Raw genomic sequence first — 16,087 nt, 5'->3', positions numbered from 1 at the left:
CAAGGAGAAGGACTTGGGGGTACTGATTGATAAGAAGCTCAATGTGAGCCAGCAGTGTGCGCTTGCAGCCCAGAAAGCCAACTGTCCTGGGCTGCATCAAAAGAGGCGTGACCTCTTCATACCTGAAGGGGCCTACAGGAAAGATGGTGAGAGACTGTTTATCAGGGAGTGTCATGACAGGACAAGGGGTAAGGGGTTTAAGCTGAAGGAGGGTCGATTTAGATTAGATGTTAGAAATTCTTTACTGTTAGAGTGGTAAGGCACTGGCACAGGTTACCAAGAGAGGTTGTGGATGCCCCTGGATCCCTGGAAGTGTTTAAGACCAGGTTGGATGAGGCTTTGGGCAATGTGGTCTAGTGGAGGGTGTCCCTGCCCGCAGCAGGGGGGTTGGAACTAGATGATCTTTAAGGTCCCTTCCAACCCAAACCATTGTATGACTATGACTCTCCCTCAAAACAATGAGCAAACCACCTCATTGCCATTGAGCTTCTTTTGAGGAGGCTGGGTCTAGGGAAGAAGGTTTTATGAAAGACCGAGGTACCAGTACTAGAAGGTAATTTTTGAAGAAGTTTAAGATGCAGGAATAGGTTTAGGAAAAAAAACAAACCAAACCCAAACTACCAGCATTAAGAACAGTTGAATTACCAACTATTTCAGAACTTTCCTACAACAAAAGTATCTCCAGTCAAAATCAGTTTAATGTCCCATTTTTCACACCCCCCAGAGTTCGAGATTCAAAACAATCCATAATGTGAAAAAACCTTCATGCCAACCCCACTCTCATGGAATTATTGCATACTCACCTAATGGTATCTGTATCCCAAAGCACAAATGGATACTGATTCTCCCTCGCCATGATGGGAAATGCAGACACCGCATCAATGACACCAGGGTTTTTGTTAAAGACTTCCATTTTTATAATAATTTTTTGCTACACAGGTAAGAAGATTTATACAATAAAATTTTCAACTGAAAATACTTTTTTCACAACAGTGGAGCAAGCAGTAACTGCCACGTGTGCGTGTCACAGTACATCACTATCTAATACAAAGATGGACAATACCACAATCAAGATCAGATGCTCTCCTCGGCTTATCTGCTGTCTAATCTCACTCCATGGCAATAGAAGAGTTATCTTCGCAAAAGAGTTCACAAATCAAACCTCTACAACTTATGGAGTCTGCATAGAAATCTCCATCCCTGCAAGACAGTAACACGACTATTTCAGCACAATTTCCCTCAATAGTTCAACTATTTAACAACGTGGTCACTAAGATCTGCACAGATATGCACACAGGTACAGATGTCAGTACTGTAACATTCATAGACGTAGATCGCTTCAAGTCTCTGCTACACATTTGAAGATGGACACTGACCAATTGTCTCTGCTTTAATTCCCTTAAAATTGAGTTAGCGTACGTGAGGGAGGTACATACCAGAAGCTGCTAGCAGCCTTTGAGCATGACCTGGAATACACAAGGGTAATACTGATATTCCTTCACTACTTACCTTTCCCCCCCTCCCAAACCAGACTTGCAAGTAGGGTAAGAACATAATGCAGTAATTTAAAAAGCTAACTTTTACAAGCTGACTCCAGATACCACCTTCCTCCACCACAACACACACAGACTGGTTCTTCCCACAGCAAGAAAAGACAAAGGCATTTTCGGCAGAGGTCCATTCCTGTGGGCACACAGCTGGCATGCCTGCTCCTGCCCCCATTCTTTCAAAGGGGAACTGTGGTCTGTTTCAAAGAATCTTGTCATCTTTTACCAAAGGAGAAAGCTACCCCTCCCTTTTGAGAAGAATGGCTCCAATGACAATTAAGTCCAAAAATCCAGGCCCAGCGCACCAGTCACTGCTTTGCCTTTTTCACAATGGTGCCAACAGCTGATATGACTGTAGTTTTGGATCCACTTGCGCTGGTTGTCACTGTGACAACGCCTGGCAGCGTTGCAGTAGTGGTGAGGATGGTGGGCTGAGCTATTGTTGTTACAGGGATGGCCGAGTCCCACTTGCTCTTCCTTTTCTGGGCATCTGTGAATTTCATTAGATAGAGCAAACAAGGATTAGCACTATGTTAAAGGTCACCAATCCCTTTGTTATACCCTGTCTTGTCAACTGTTAATATGCCACTGCTTGACTAGACAACTTTCCCTCACATTAATTTCAGCATACACTGGCAGTAAATGTTGAGGAGGAAAGACAGTTTTATACCTCAAAAGTCACAGTAAAACTCTACATCTGAACTCCAGCCAAATGGGAGACAAGTTTACTCCTTGCCCCAAAGCATATTTAATTTTAACAGAGCATACATATCTCAGTTGCTCAGGTATGGGCACAGGACACACTCACCAGCCTCCAGTGTTTTTTCTCCCTTCCTCCCAATTTAAAAGGCAGGCTGTAGGCAGGAGAATGATTTTCAGTCTTTTCAAATCTCTTGAGATATATCAGCCCCAAGAACATTCTACAACCATGGACATCAGGAGATTTCTTGACCCACTAATAAACCTCTTCACTACCAACCTGTCTCCTACGCTTTCATTCCTGACAGACAGCCATGGGATACAGGGACTAGAGAAAAGCTACTCCATCAGTTCCTGGAAGGAACACTTTCTTGCATTATATACAATCAATAAAGAGCCTTCGGGGTTTCCAGGAAGGACTAATCCCAGCATTACTGCAGCTTAATAGGTACAATCACAACTGTTTTTTACCTCCCACAGTGGTACTGGCTGTTGTGGTTGTTGTAGAAGCAGCGCTTGTTGTCGTACCCTTTTTAGTGCCAGTCACAAATTCAATCTGGGAAGGGAGACACACACAGGAGAGATGAGAAGATGAAAACAAAAAGTTAACATACATAACCTTTTTTTAACGCACATTGCTTTTCTATGCTTTTCAAGAACAGCTTTAATGTCAGGTAAGACATTGGCCCCCGAGCTGACTGTCATGCAGGAAGAAAGATGCAGACCTCAGGCCAAAACTTACTGAAGTCACCATCACTAAAGGAGCTGGGTTGCAGGAATCCTAAGTCAGATACAATAAAAGTGTGTAAGGTTTTGTTGGTTTTGTTTTTTTTTAAACTTGATATACCTCAGAATGAATACGTTCTTTAATGACCAGGATGTATCCTTACAGTTTAGAAGTTTCGTGTTCTTTTTACTTTAAGAAACATGCAAGACAAGTCCCTGCCTGCACAATTTACCATGACTGCATCATGGCAGGAAACCTAGCAACAAGAGCTACAACAGCATGCAGCTTCATATTTTCAAAACTGCAGATAAGGGCCAGGACGTAATCAGATACCTGGGTTACTGTGCAAAAAACAAACCAACTAGCAAGACACAGCATGCACTGCAAGAAAAAAAAAAACAACCCTCCACATACTGAATATGGAAGGAGCCTTCCGCAAGGTTAGATGGCAATCTCTAACATTAGACAGTTTTCTAATGCCAGCCATTAGCTTAAAGGCGACACCACTGAAGGACAGGAATAAAATCTTCCAAAATCTGTCTGTGTTCTTTTTGGGAGTACAGAAGAACATACATTTTGCAACAAGCCAATACACTCCCAGTTAAAGTTAAAATAGGCCCAACATTTTGGGAAACGAGATGCAAGAGGATAATATCAAAGAGAACAGAAAGCAGATATTGTCTCACAATGAGATATGGTGAGGAAATTAAGCTATAACTAGGCTATGCCACTAGGGAAAACGCCACAGATTAAGAAAAAAAGCTGTTATTTATGCTTTATCTTGCCTGTATCTGGCTTACCAAATATGATTTTAAGAGCTCTGGTTTAAAAATACTGACAGAACAGAAAGAAATCCAGTGGAATAAACAACCTAAAGAAATGGACCCATAAGGAAGGCTAAACAACTTGATCTGTGCTGCTTAGAAAAAGACATGCAAGAAAAAAGGTCAGAACCAGGGAAAAATAAACAGTAATAAATAAACAGTAATAGCATAGAGCACAGTTCATAAGAAACAGCAAAGCAACAAAATTAAATTCAGCTGGAAACAAACAAAACCCCTGCATCTCACTCTCTTTTGGTTTTGAATAGCTACCTTTGTGCGTTCCTTCTTGGCCTTCTCCAATTTGTCCATTTCAATCTTCTGGGCTTTAGCTGAGAAAGATGAGAAGTTACAAGAAGCGCTAGGAACAGTAAAAAAATCCCTAATTCTATCTCACTCACACACTTGCCATCATAAACAATCAAAACCTTCAAACTGTGCATAGAAAATTAAACTGCCATGAAACCAACTGCTGCTCTTTAATCAAAGCATCACTGCACTAAATTAATGTTTTAAGAGATGAAAACATGGAAGAACCAATTTAAATGAAAAGACTTTCCAGACTGATGAAGCATCAATAACATTCAGGCACATCCAACCAGAATGAAGTAGTTAAAGAGCAGCATGTGATGATTTCTCATTTATAAAGGAAGTGAAGACTCCAGTGCAGTTAATTAACTACAAAACACAAAGAGGACAAAAAACCCAAAAACCCCTAAAACTTCCTGGAATTACCTAATGCCTCATAATATGAATCTTCTGACCAGCCATGAGGATCAAACATGTCCTAAAGAAGAAAAAGAAGTCAGATTAGGGCTATTTCCACATATGCACAAAACCCAGTTCAATAACGCTTTATGTATTTCTGTTCACTGATGATATTCATTACTGATTTCTTCTCATATTCCAGTGACACAAAGATGAAATCAGACCTTTTATAGGATCACATTCTATTGTGAATGAAAAAACAGCTTTGAAGCCAAAAGGACGCTGGGATAAGTCATGCATTTTTCTGCTGCTCAGCTTCTATTCCCCCCCTCCAAGGAGTCTGATGTATATCTACACACTTCAGCATTTTTTGTTCAGAATCATTATAGCAAAGTTGGAGGCACTGAGGCTCAGTACCACATAAACATGCTGACTTCAATGCAGAGGATCAGATTAAAGTTCCCTTTAAGAGACCTCTAAACAAGCAGGCTCAAAAAAAGCCTGAGGTAAGACCTAATACCCCTATATTATCTTTTACCCGCTCCTTTGCTAGTCAAAAGTATTGCACCTCACCTTTGGATAATTTGTACCAAGTTCATCAATTGAACAAAACTGGATCAGCTTTTCATAGATGCTGCAAAGACAAGAGTTCAGAACAGAACCAGTGAGCTAGAAGTAAATGGAAGTGTTTCAGATTGGTTAGTAGAAAGGTTGTCATCTCTTCACACTGCAAGAGTAAAATCAGAACCTGGGAAGCTACCCTTGCTACAATGGATGCACCATGCTGTTTACCACATTATTTCCCACTTCCCCCAAATTAATCTCCCAGCTCTCAGAACAGACACATCTTCTAAAATACTTCATCCAAAGCCTGTACATTTAAAATCTAACCGACACACCACCTCTAGTTGTTGCCTCACAGAACACAAAGAAGAGTTTTACTGTTTCAGTTACAAAAATGAGAAAGACATAATTTGATTGTAAGCTCAGGATCCTGCTTCTGCTACAACTCCAAAGAGGAAAATTCTTGGAATTTGTTCTGTGGTGCTTTGGTCACACAGGAAAAGACGGTGGCTCACCTGGGGTTGCGAAACTCCTTTTTCCTCTGAATGATGTAGTTCATATCCATGCCCTCTTTTATCTTCCTCTCATATAGCTTTTGAATTTTATCCTAAGGGAAAAAAATTACAGGGTGAGCCAGTATGAAAAGGAGGACCACACCAGCTGACTATCAAAGTGCACATGTGGAAACAAGCCAACTGAACCAGTGACCTCCTTGCATGCAGCAAGGATTCCACCTCTCCCCTAAGGCCAGGCAGACTGATTAGTACAGACACTTCCTCCATTCAGGTCTGAAAGTTTCTTCGTGAACTGTCTGGATAGGTAAGGGAATTGATCTTTGCACTTTCTGAAGGCTTCAGTATTAAATATTTGCATTTGAGGCAGTAAAACACACTTTGTAAGACAAATTTTCATCAGGTCCTCACAAAATTAGCAAGAAGAAATTACACAATCTCCACATCCGGCACACACATTGTGAGGTTTGAAGGAACAACTGTGAAAAGGTGAATTTGAGGAACAGAAATGATTGAATAGGTGTTCCTTTTTGTCCCCTCCCCATGGAGGTAGCACTATGGTTCACATAGTCCACAGATGGGGAACCACTCAGTCAAATTTGTAAAGCGAAATACTCCCTTTGTCAGAGCTCAAGATACAATTTATTAGAGGAAGAATCTGAGAAAAGGAAAAAGCAAATCACCAGTGAAAAATCTAGAATATTTTGCATCTCTAAAGAACAATCCTATCTCCTTGCTCAAAGTGCTCTAAGATGTGGTTTGACCTGCTAATAGAGGACAAGTTCTCCTTTGATTTAACATAGTAAACTGCAGTCAAAGGGGAAGAAAATCTGCTTTATTCTGTCTACTCTCTCAAGCTCTGTGCATTCCTTGGATCTAATGCACTCTCATTCATTGATGGCAGAACAGTAAAATCCTCCTACAGCACAAGAGGAGGAATGGGTGTGCCCAGGTACACTGTGCAGAGAAGAAAGCGTGATCAGGATGGTGAGTCATTCTGAATCACCATTGCACATTAGTAGCTTACTTTAGAGTATTCCAAAAGTGATTTTTTTTACTTCCCTTTCTCCTGGGCAGATAACTTTGGTTAAAACTCAAATGAGTGGTAGGAAATAGCAGCCCCTGCTCTTTCATTTACTCTCCATCAGGAGGAGGAGAACAGAGCAGAAGGTTATTGCAAATCTGGTTGCTGCAATTACTTGGGTGTGCACCAGAGAAAACATGCATTTGTTTTCTTTTCTGCCTCTAAGTTACTAGCCTTCCCTCTAAATGTTTACATCTAGAGATATGTAGGTGGAAAAGGAATCCAGTCAATGCTGCCTCAACTATTCCAGTTAGGGGATTCTCAGGTCCGTATAAAAAAAAAACAAAACAAAACAATGATTTGTTCTTTCCTATGGAGCTGAATTTGCTGAGGTAAGAGGATAGCAGCCTTCACAGCAAACATTGCTTCTGTGTCACTGGTGGGATCAAGAGCCATTTTAAAGCCTAAGTGACCCATAGAGACTGGAAAACAGCTTTAAGCTACTTTAAGATTCCTAAACTAGAATTGCTGTAAAGTCTAATAAAGCATTAATACAGTGCATTCATAAACTCAGTGTGGTAATAACCCAGCCTTAATGTTGGAGTTTTGACTTGTGCAAAAATACTGAGCAAAGTTTCCAAATATCACCCCCTCCCTACTGAACTGCAAACCTTCTAAAAAAAAAAAATAAAGTGGACTTATACCAACCTGCAAGTGGTTAGAACATCTGCCAGGAGGCTCAGGAGGGATTTTGATCTCATCTGGAGACATGTTCCGTACTCTCTCTGAAAAAGAAGCTGTAGAGAGCAAACCAGGCATGAGTTCTGGCAATACTAAAGGGAATTTAAGCCATGCAAGTCATTAAACTTGTTTTATGTCCTTGCTAGTGCTACTCCATCACTGAGAGCTGACGGGTAGAGGTAAGAGGGGAATGCTGTCAACTGGTACTTGTGTTTTCAAAGTGCTGAGCAAGAAGCCACTACCCTAAATGTTAGATCATTAGAAGGGGGATGTGATTTCTGCTTTATTGATATCTGCTGGTATTATTATTGGTATCTACTTTACACTGTGGCTCTGTGCCACACCCATATTTAAAGCTTTATTTTCAGGGGTCTCTTCACCCCCGAATGGAAATGTGAAAAGCTATGCCACTTCCCACTCCAGCTGCAGTTGTTGACAAGATCCTCAAAGGCACAGGATCTTCAGAGGATCAAAGGTTGGCTTGTGGAATATATCTCTAAACCCTTGCACTGCGCACCACATACCAAGCCCTCTGCTATTCTACGTCTTCCATATGCACTTTAAAGTCCTGCTCTGAACAGTTCAGATAACTTGGAGTCTCTGACAAAACTTGCGCCAGGATACTCTCAGAGAGAGAATCAAACTGGGTATGTGGAGAATCACAAAATCAGTCTAAAGCAGCACGGGTCATTGCCATTTTTGGGGAGGTAATCACTTTGGGTCCCACTTATTTCAAGAACTACCTACGTGAACCAAAATGGTTCAAGAAGGGAACAACCCTCCCTAAGGCTGTCAGGAGTTAACCACAAGAAATTACATTTCATTTTAAGTTAACATTTCCTTAACGGGCACTTTGATCTTTGCTTACGGAGTCAGGCTATTGCTAGAAAGAACAACTTGTTCAGCAGGACTGAAAACAGACCAGTACAGATTGCCAGATTTCTGTAGCTGTTTGTGTTGGGATATATTATTAGAGTACCTGACTGCCCTGTAAAGATTACTTTACAGAGTTATCAGCCAAAGAAACTGCCATGCTTCCCCCCCCTATTACTTGCTACTTTCCAGTTATGGGAAACCCAGGCAGTTTTCTAGCCAAATCTTGGAGCAGAGATTTGTGCCACACTTAAGCAGCTGGGATTGTCTTCAACCATAATTTGTACAGGGAACACATCCCAGAATCATAGTGTGTAGTGCATAAAAGAGACCTGACACCTGCACAGAAGTCATATCAAGCAAGCCATTCACATTTGCTGCTCCTCAATTAAATATTCCGGAGTAAAAACTGCCTGAACTGCAGTTCCAGCACACTCAAGTTCAGCTCCTTTGACTAAAGCCCAGAAGGGCCCAAAGGACAGACACCGGCATTTGAACACAGCGTGTTCTCCTGCCTTCCAGCACAGAGCATCAGAGCTGAGGTTACAGATAATCAACGCTACACATGTTCAGCGCTACTACAGTTTCTATTTCTTTTGTAAAAAGTAAAGCACTAAGGACAATATCCTTTGGAGATGCAAAGCTGGCAGGTGACCACTCATTCTATTTGATCAAGATGTTGCTGAGGGTTAAATTCTTCAGCAGTTGCTAGAAATGAACAAAAAGTGTCCTTTGGCATTTACTAAGAGGGTGCCTCTATGGAGGAAGGAAAGCTTGCCAGAGCCCCAACAGAAAGGCAGGCAAACTGGAGCTCCCTGACAACAAGGCAGACATTTGTTATAGGTTACAGCTACTGGTGGGATGGGGAAGCCTCTAGTTTAATTAGAGTTTCAGGAACCCTGAGAGACACTAACAAATAGACAGAAGTGTTCATAATAGCACACTAGACTCTCTGGAAAAAGTGAGAGCTGATTAATGGCTTAAGAGATTCACAGCATCAGCAGAAACATTTAAAAAGAAAAGCCATCAAATCCAGACTTCATAAGGCAAAGAAAGGACCTAAAAAATAATAAAATAAATCAAGCCTAGCTCCAAGCTAGACATCCCATAAGCTCTTTATCTTTGCAGATGACCAGAACAGCTGCAGAGACAAAACATTTATGGGGAGGGGAATTGTGGGCTAATAGAAACTCAGGAACTCCGGGCAAGAACTCTGTCTAGCCATCAAAGAAGTCACAAAGCCATTAGAGTATGTTCAGCAATCAATTCAAAGCTCCTTTGAAACAGAAATTACACTGGACGAGGAACAAGAGCTCCCAATATGACAATATATTTTGGCCCATGACTTTTCAGGTTTTGGTGCTCATTTGTTTGAGCCATGTGAAAACGATCATTTCTCAACACCATACTGATGGGGGAAGGCATCTCTTAAGAGCCTACAAGGAACTGGAACTAAGACATCTTTGTCTACTGCAATCCCACCATAGCTGTACGCAGCTGAAGACTGAGTCAGCAGCGAGGCTACGTGCACCCTGTTACACCTCACAAACTGAGCGCAGACAGGCATTCATCATTACTCAGTTATTTCATCACATCACAGCCAGGCTGAGATGCCACATCATTAGGAAGACAAGGATGAGTTTAACCCCTTCAGGCTTATTTTACAGTAAGGATGTGCAAATTATCCATGCCCTTGAGGCCTCAAACTTCCTCCGCAAACAGATAGCAGAATGGTGGATTCCACAGCCTCTTCCCACCAAGTCTTTCCCTAGAGAAAGGAGCAGCTGGAATTATTATTCAGGTAATCCTGGAATTAGCACATATGGCCACAGGCTCCTGTATAAAAGATTTTGGGGTTTCAAAATCCCAAGCACAGCTTTCTACTGCCTATAGAGTAGTAAATGCAGACGGACAGCTAACAACAAGGTGTGTCCTCACAGGATACATCCAACTGCTTTGTGCATCCTGTTATTTCTGCCAAGATCAAAGTTTTGCTTTTACGTGAGTCATAGGTACTGACACTGGCTGCAGACTCTAATTGGGCCTGTGATTTGCTGGCTCACAGCCTGGAGGATCTCCATGTGGGGACCTCAGGAAGTTGGCTGGTGGCACAATTAATCACTATGGGCACACCCAGATTCAGGTTCACAGTAAGTAAATATCTTCCCCTAACCAGACTCACAATCCAGGTAAAGAACTAAGGCCATAAAGCAGATCCCATGACTCAGGTGGTGGTTCAAGAAAGTATGAGCCAATGCACTGCCAGGTCTGCCACTCAAGCATCCTGCTGCTGAAGGACACGGCCACTGCTGCTTAGTCTATACGTTCTCCTTCCACAAGCTGACCTAAAAGTTAAAAATTTCATCAGCACAAGCAATAGGTGCTTGTAGGTTTTTACACAGCCAGCTCATGCACTATGGCAAGGCAGAGATGTTCAGCTGCTCCTGGGCTCAGAGTAGGAGGCCAAAGCACAGCCAGCTATCAGGGTGTACCTAGCAAGGATTTGGCATCTCAGCAGTCAGTGGAGAGTATTTGCTTGCCAGATCTTGGTGAGGCAGATAATTAAATGGAAATGTTACATTTAATCTGCTTCAGTTTCAGATAGATATACTGGTCAAATAACCCATCTAACAGTACAAAGACATACTGCACAGCAGGAGAGAAAGTGCCACAGCGCAACCTGTGTGCTCCATTCCTTCCAGGACAAAATGACTGCTCCCAGGCCAAAGGCTATGCTGGAGACACGGATGGAGGGCACACAGGAGCTTTGTTTCTTACAGATGGGTAAGCATATTTGCCTAGTGCAGAGAAAACCAAAAAGAATAGAGAGCATAGGAATAAAGAGCTGTCTGCACCTGGACAGATTGGAGTGTGGATCATCTGAGGTCTTGTAAAGCATCTTGCCTCAGCGCTCTCAGTGAACAACACCGCTCCTCAGGTAGGGTTAAGAACTCCCGTCCCTTTTGAGGTTCACTTACATGCTGCATCTTAAGCAGCCGCAAGGGATTACAGGCAGTATCAGGTGCCAGTTTGTCTATAAAGGTCACACTATGCACACACACGAAAAAAAAAAAAAAGAAAAAAAAAGACCTAGAAAGGGTAACCAGAGGGGCATGGCTTTCCCCTGGAGACATACAAACCGGTGGTGCCTGGTCTCTAAACCCACATTCTTTGGCATTAATCAAGTCTGCTTGGCATAAACCAGGGTGTGTGGGTTTCTGATTTCCTGGCACCAGAACAGCCAAATCAGAGGGAGGAACTGGAGGCAACAACATGCCAGTGACTCACCCATCCATGGAAGGACACTAGTTCCCTTTCTGCTCTGTGGGCTGAGAAATACAGAGAGAGACCTGCAACTCAGCCTATTTTCTGCTCTTATGAACACTGACTTTGTGCTCAGATATCTTAAGGGCTGGAGAGAACATTTCTTAGAGTCCAAAAGGTAAACAACCATGCTGCAAAGAACTCCAGGGCAAAAAAATGCATCCTAAAAGTATTATTTTGCAAGGCCACAGGAAACGGCAAATACAGTGTCCTGCCAGCACCACGTACTGCTCAGAGCAGTACCAAAAAATACCCCAAAAGGACAACACTGATGCAGAAATCTATCAAAATAAGTTTCACATGTACCTCCTCCTCAACCGTAGGGCAGTCACTGCTGGAAACCTCCCCTCCCATTCTTTCAGGCTTTGATTATGTGATCATTATCTCAGCGTAAGTCAGGACAACCATGCCCTTCCCAGCTGCTCATCCCTACTGTTTTCTTTGTGCCAACTCTAGTGCTCACCTAGCATGCACTAAGCAGATCAGGGAATGGATCCAGCTGGAAACCTCACAGGGAAAAAAGAAGAAAGAAAAAAAAAAAAAAGAGCCATGAAGGTGGATCTCAGCTGGCTCCAACTCCCAGACCAGCTCAAGGCACACAAACATTAGCATGTGTCCGGGGGAGGTACAACAGAAACATTACTTTTGGCAGGAACCTACATTTATGCTATACTTCAGCAACTACGTAACCACAGACTTTAATAAAGGTGACACTGAACAACATAAGGTTATCTTCTGAGAAGGGCAGGCCCACAAGCTTTCAATGCAAAAATGCAGTTGTGGAAATCTGTCTAAGGAAGACTTCAACTTCCACATACTGATATTAGACAACACTGTTGATGTCCAGATTGGAGAAGTTACTTGCTTTGTGTCAGAAAATCCTGTACCTTTCTCCATTCAAGAATTCTAAACCTAAAAGTCCAAATTTCCAGGAAGGGAGTGGTTCTCACAACACACCAATCATAAGGCTCTTGCATCAGTTCCTTTTCAACCAGATAAGATATGGACCAATGGAAGAGACCTACAGAATCAAGCATGGCAAGTATGCTGCCTTCTAATAACCTGGTTCCACACAAAGCTGACCTACATACCACTCTGCGTGTGCTACTACTGGGAAAGAATATTAAAGATACATTGCAAACCTTAATCCAGGTCTCAGGTTCACCAACACCATCCACTCACAAGCGTGTGATGCTGCAATAAGTGCCCTCTGTGCAGTGTTTAAGCCTGCATGCAAGTCTGGGCTATCATGAGACAAATGAGATTAGAAGGTTCAATCTCCTGTGGATGGGGCAGTCACTGGGGGAAAAGGAGACTAACAAAATTGAGCCTTATACCTTAACTAAGAGAAGACTTGCTACTACATTTGCTTTCCATGTGCAGAGCTTCACTCATACGCAAAGTAGGGAGTAGAAGGGCAGCTGGTTTTCAGATATTCTTCTTTAATTTTTTACCCTAAATGCTGTTGTCTCATCCATGTTTCTAGTGTGCGTTTTGGAGCAGATCAGGACTTTGGAGAAAGATCTCTGTTGCATTCTGTGACAAGACTGGCTAAAGCAGTTTTGCCCTCTAAAGGCTGAAAATTCAAAATAACAGTTGGGTTGGTGCAAAGTCTGGGCAGGCCCATTGGAAAGGACTTAAGTCCAACACTTCAGAGGGCTGGCTGTTGTGGGAATCACAGATCAACATTCTAGTGTTTACTGTCTTATTTTGTGTTTATCACACTTTATTGCTGAAATATGCTTGAGCCTTGACAAGCTGACTTGACAGAAAATGAAACAACTTCTAAACTCGTGGATTTTTATTTTTTTTAATGGTATTATTACATGCTACCTCACAACTGTACTAGTAACCTCAGGAACAAAGGGTTAGTTCAAGGAAGTCAGAACTTCAACATAAAATACATTTTCTGTACGGCACCACAAAGACCAAGCAGAGGATACTATTTCAAGCTGATGAGCCTGGACTTTCCAAATCTAATAATGGGGCAACAAGTGAGACGTCACAAAAATCAAGTAAGTTTCAGGAACCATTAGAAAACATAGAATATGCTATGGAGCACAGCAGCTATAAACTGCTACGTAGATTGCATTTAAGTGGGGATATTTTAAGTAAGTTTTTGAAGCCACAGAACAAAGTATACTGTCATCAGTCCTGGTTATACTGGCTCTCACAGAGGTGTCTCGACAAAGCTACTGCTTTATTGTTTTTAAACTCATCTAGAAAAACACCAACACTGCCCTTTACATATATGTCTTAGATACATAATATATGAAAATATTTTCATATTTTTAGGCATGGTACATTTCTCCCAAAAGACAACTTCACTGAAAATACTCCACTGAGAGAAAACATTACAGGCAATAATTCAAACTACAGCATTGTCAGGACAGAGTGAACATGCTTTTTAAAAAAAAGGGGAGCCTAGAAGATCTAGTTTGAAAACACACGTGAATAAATATTACTGAGTGAACTTACCAACTAGCTCCTGAGGATCTCTCTTCTCCAGTTCTGAGAATTCCTGAGGAAGGGGGAAAGAAACAGATTTTAGTCAAGGTATGCTTCTAATCTAAAAAGCTATACTGTCCATTTCTTTAAAAATTTACACATTACTTCTGGGACAAAAGAATAAAAAATAAGAATGAAACTTGAGTTATTAGATAATAGAGCAATGTTTGTACCATGGAAAGTCAAAGCCTAACAGGATGCTCTGTTTCCTTTCAAAAGCTAAATTTAATGAAAGAATTCAGGCTTTGTTTCTATGAGTCCTGGATACTTGGCTCTTTTTACATTCCACAAAATCTACTGTACTTTAAGCCTTTCCTCAAAACAGATCAAACCATAGATTCTTCATTTTTGGTGACTGGCCCTTGGCACCAGCCAAGAGTCAATGTTTTAGAGCATAGCTAGCTAAATACAAGCCAAATCCAGCCCACAGAAAACTGCTTAAGCCCTGGGAATGCCTACCACGGGCCTGTGCAACTTGCAGTCCTGTAAGCAGGGTCAGCAGGATGCATTCCCCAGGGTAACGTGAAAACAGCTGAAATGCTCCCAGAGCAAGCGGCAGAGCACAGCAACTTCACAGCAGCACCTGATCGGCCTCCCTGCAGACACCCAGGGCTCTGCAGAGGTTTGCCAGCTGTGTGTGGTAACAGAACCCACTTCTGTAATTGTGTCATTCAGGGCTTTGGCTGATAAACCCTCTACGGACCGAAACACCAGAGTGTGGTGGTGATCCAGGCAGATCCTGTATTCCCATTTTGGAAGAACGCTCCCACTGTCAATTCTCTCTTGGCTGCTACTTTCCAGGAGTGATATAGCTGATCTGCTCCACCAAAAACTCAAAGGCAACCTCCACTGGCTTCTGATGTTCTGAGATCTTCTCAACACAGCTAATCCCTCCTTAGTCATATTAATAAAAGTTAAGGCTGCTTCAGCTGTGGGAGCACAGCAGATGTTTGCACCAGAGTCTGCTGAGCAGGAGGTGTTATGTAGGATAGGACACTCTTAAATACGCTTTCACCATATTGAGACTAGCGTTCAAATATTTTGGTGCTTCCAGGAGACCCCACGAAAGCCACAAGTGATATCAAGTTCAGCACAAATAAAGTTTCTGAAACAGTATCAGCTGTATCCCAACATTGCCCTCTCCCCCCTGCCTCCCTCCCAAAGACCTTTTGTGACTCACTGGACTGTGCGTCCAAAATTCCTCAGTGCCTCCAAACACTGAATCTATTCATTCAACCTGACACAGACTTAACGCTGCCTCCTTGCTGCTTAGTAACCGCTCTCTGAACCCTCTCTTTTACTGCATTTCCAACCAGGTAAGAGATGCATAAGGTGAGGAGAAAGCAGCAAGGTCACCAAGCCAGATCTGGGAACAGGCTGCGCCAAATTCACTGTGAAAACTCACCTATTTCCAGAGAAGCCAAAGCCCTCTGAAAGCAGAAAAACAAATTCTTTGCATGGCACTAACTGCTACAAGGCACTTGTTTTAGCCATTCACGGAGGGGAAAAAAAAAAAAAAAAAAAGCACTGTTTCTCTGTAAGTACACTGGGATCACAAAGATACAAGACTAAAGCTATTTTAGAAAAAAAAAAAAAAGTACACAAAGGAACATGCATCTTCTCGCTGGCCAGCTGGCGAGGCCCCAGGCCCTTTGGAGCTGTTACGCTACAGTCCAGCTCACAACCCCTCTAAGCCAATGCACTTGGTGTAGTGCATTAACACCTCTTCTCCCGGGGTCTTCAGAAAGACTAGCACAAGCAGGGGGGAAAAAAAAAAAATACAGCATGACATTTCAAAGCAGAAAACTTCTGCCAAGAGAAGGAGTTCTCTTTCATGAGAGCACTGGACAGGAATCCAGGGAATCTAGGCTGTGTTCTCCACAAACCTACGCAGACATAGCGTTACCGTGGCAAGTCTCAACCACATCGACATGCCATTAAGACGGTGAGCATCAGTTTGCCACCAGATAAGTGGTGTGGGGCAAGTCTGCGGTAATGTTGTGAGAACAAATTCAGATTAGCATGAAAGCGTTGCACGC

General features: G+C 42.3%; 1 protein-coding gene across 5 annotated transcripts in view; it reads right to left on the bottom strand.

The window, feature by feature from the left end:
- Nucleotides 1-893: 893 nt before the first annotated feature.
- SAP30BP (SAP30 binding protein) overlaps nucleotides 894-16,087 on the bottom strand; it is a 30,260-nt gene continuing 15,066 nt past the window's right edge. For 2 of the 5 annotated variants that reach the window (XM_075770432.1, XM_075770435.1), the window contains 9 exons: nucleotides 14,019-14,061; nucleotides 7,311-7,399; nucleotides 5,582-5,673; nucleotides 5,076-5,136; nucleotides 4,530-4,581; nucleotides 4,068-4,126; nucleotides 2,718-2,802; nucleotides 1,868-2,037; nucleotides 894-1,200 (listed from right to left, as the gene is read on the bottom strand). In XM_075770432.1, coding sequence (XP_075626547.1) covers nucleotides 1,165-1,200; nucleotides 1,868-2,037; nucleotides 2,718-2,802; nucleotides 4,068-4,126; nucleotides 4,530-4,581; nucleotides 5,076-5,136; nucleotides 5,582-5,673; nucleotides 7,311-7,399; nucleotides 14,019-14,061 — 687 coding nt within the window. In that variant the 3' untranslated portion in view covers nucleotides 894-1,164. Of the gene's footprint in view, nucleotides 2,038-2,717; nucleotides 2,803-4,067; nucleotides 4,127-4,529; nucleotides 4,582-5,075; nucleotides 5,137-5,581; nucleotides 5,674-7,310; nucleotides 7,400-14,018; nucleotides 14,062-16,087 lie in introns of all 5 variants that reach the window. The other 3 variants (XM_075770433.1, XM_075770437.1, XM_075770434.1) reach the window with 2 other exon arrangements.

Source organism: Balearica regulorum, chromosome 18 (genome assembly GCF_011004875.1).
Source record: "Balearica regulorum gibbericeps isolate bBalReg1 chromosome 18, bBalReg1.pri, whole genome shotgun sequence".
Classification (NCBI taxonomy): Eukaryota; Metazoa; Chordata; class Aves; order Gruiformes; family Gruidae; genus Balearica; species Balearica regulorum.
Note: the sequence above shows the minus strand (reverse complement) of the source record. Positions and strands in the feature narration are given on the sequence as shown.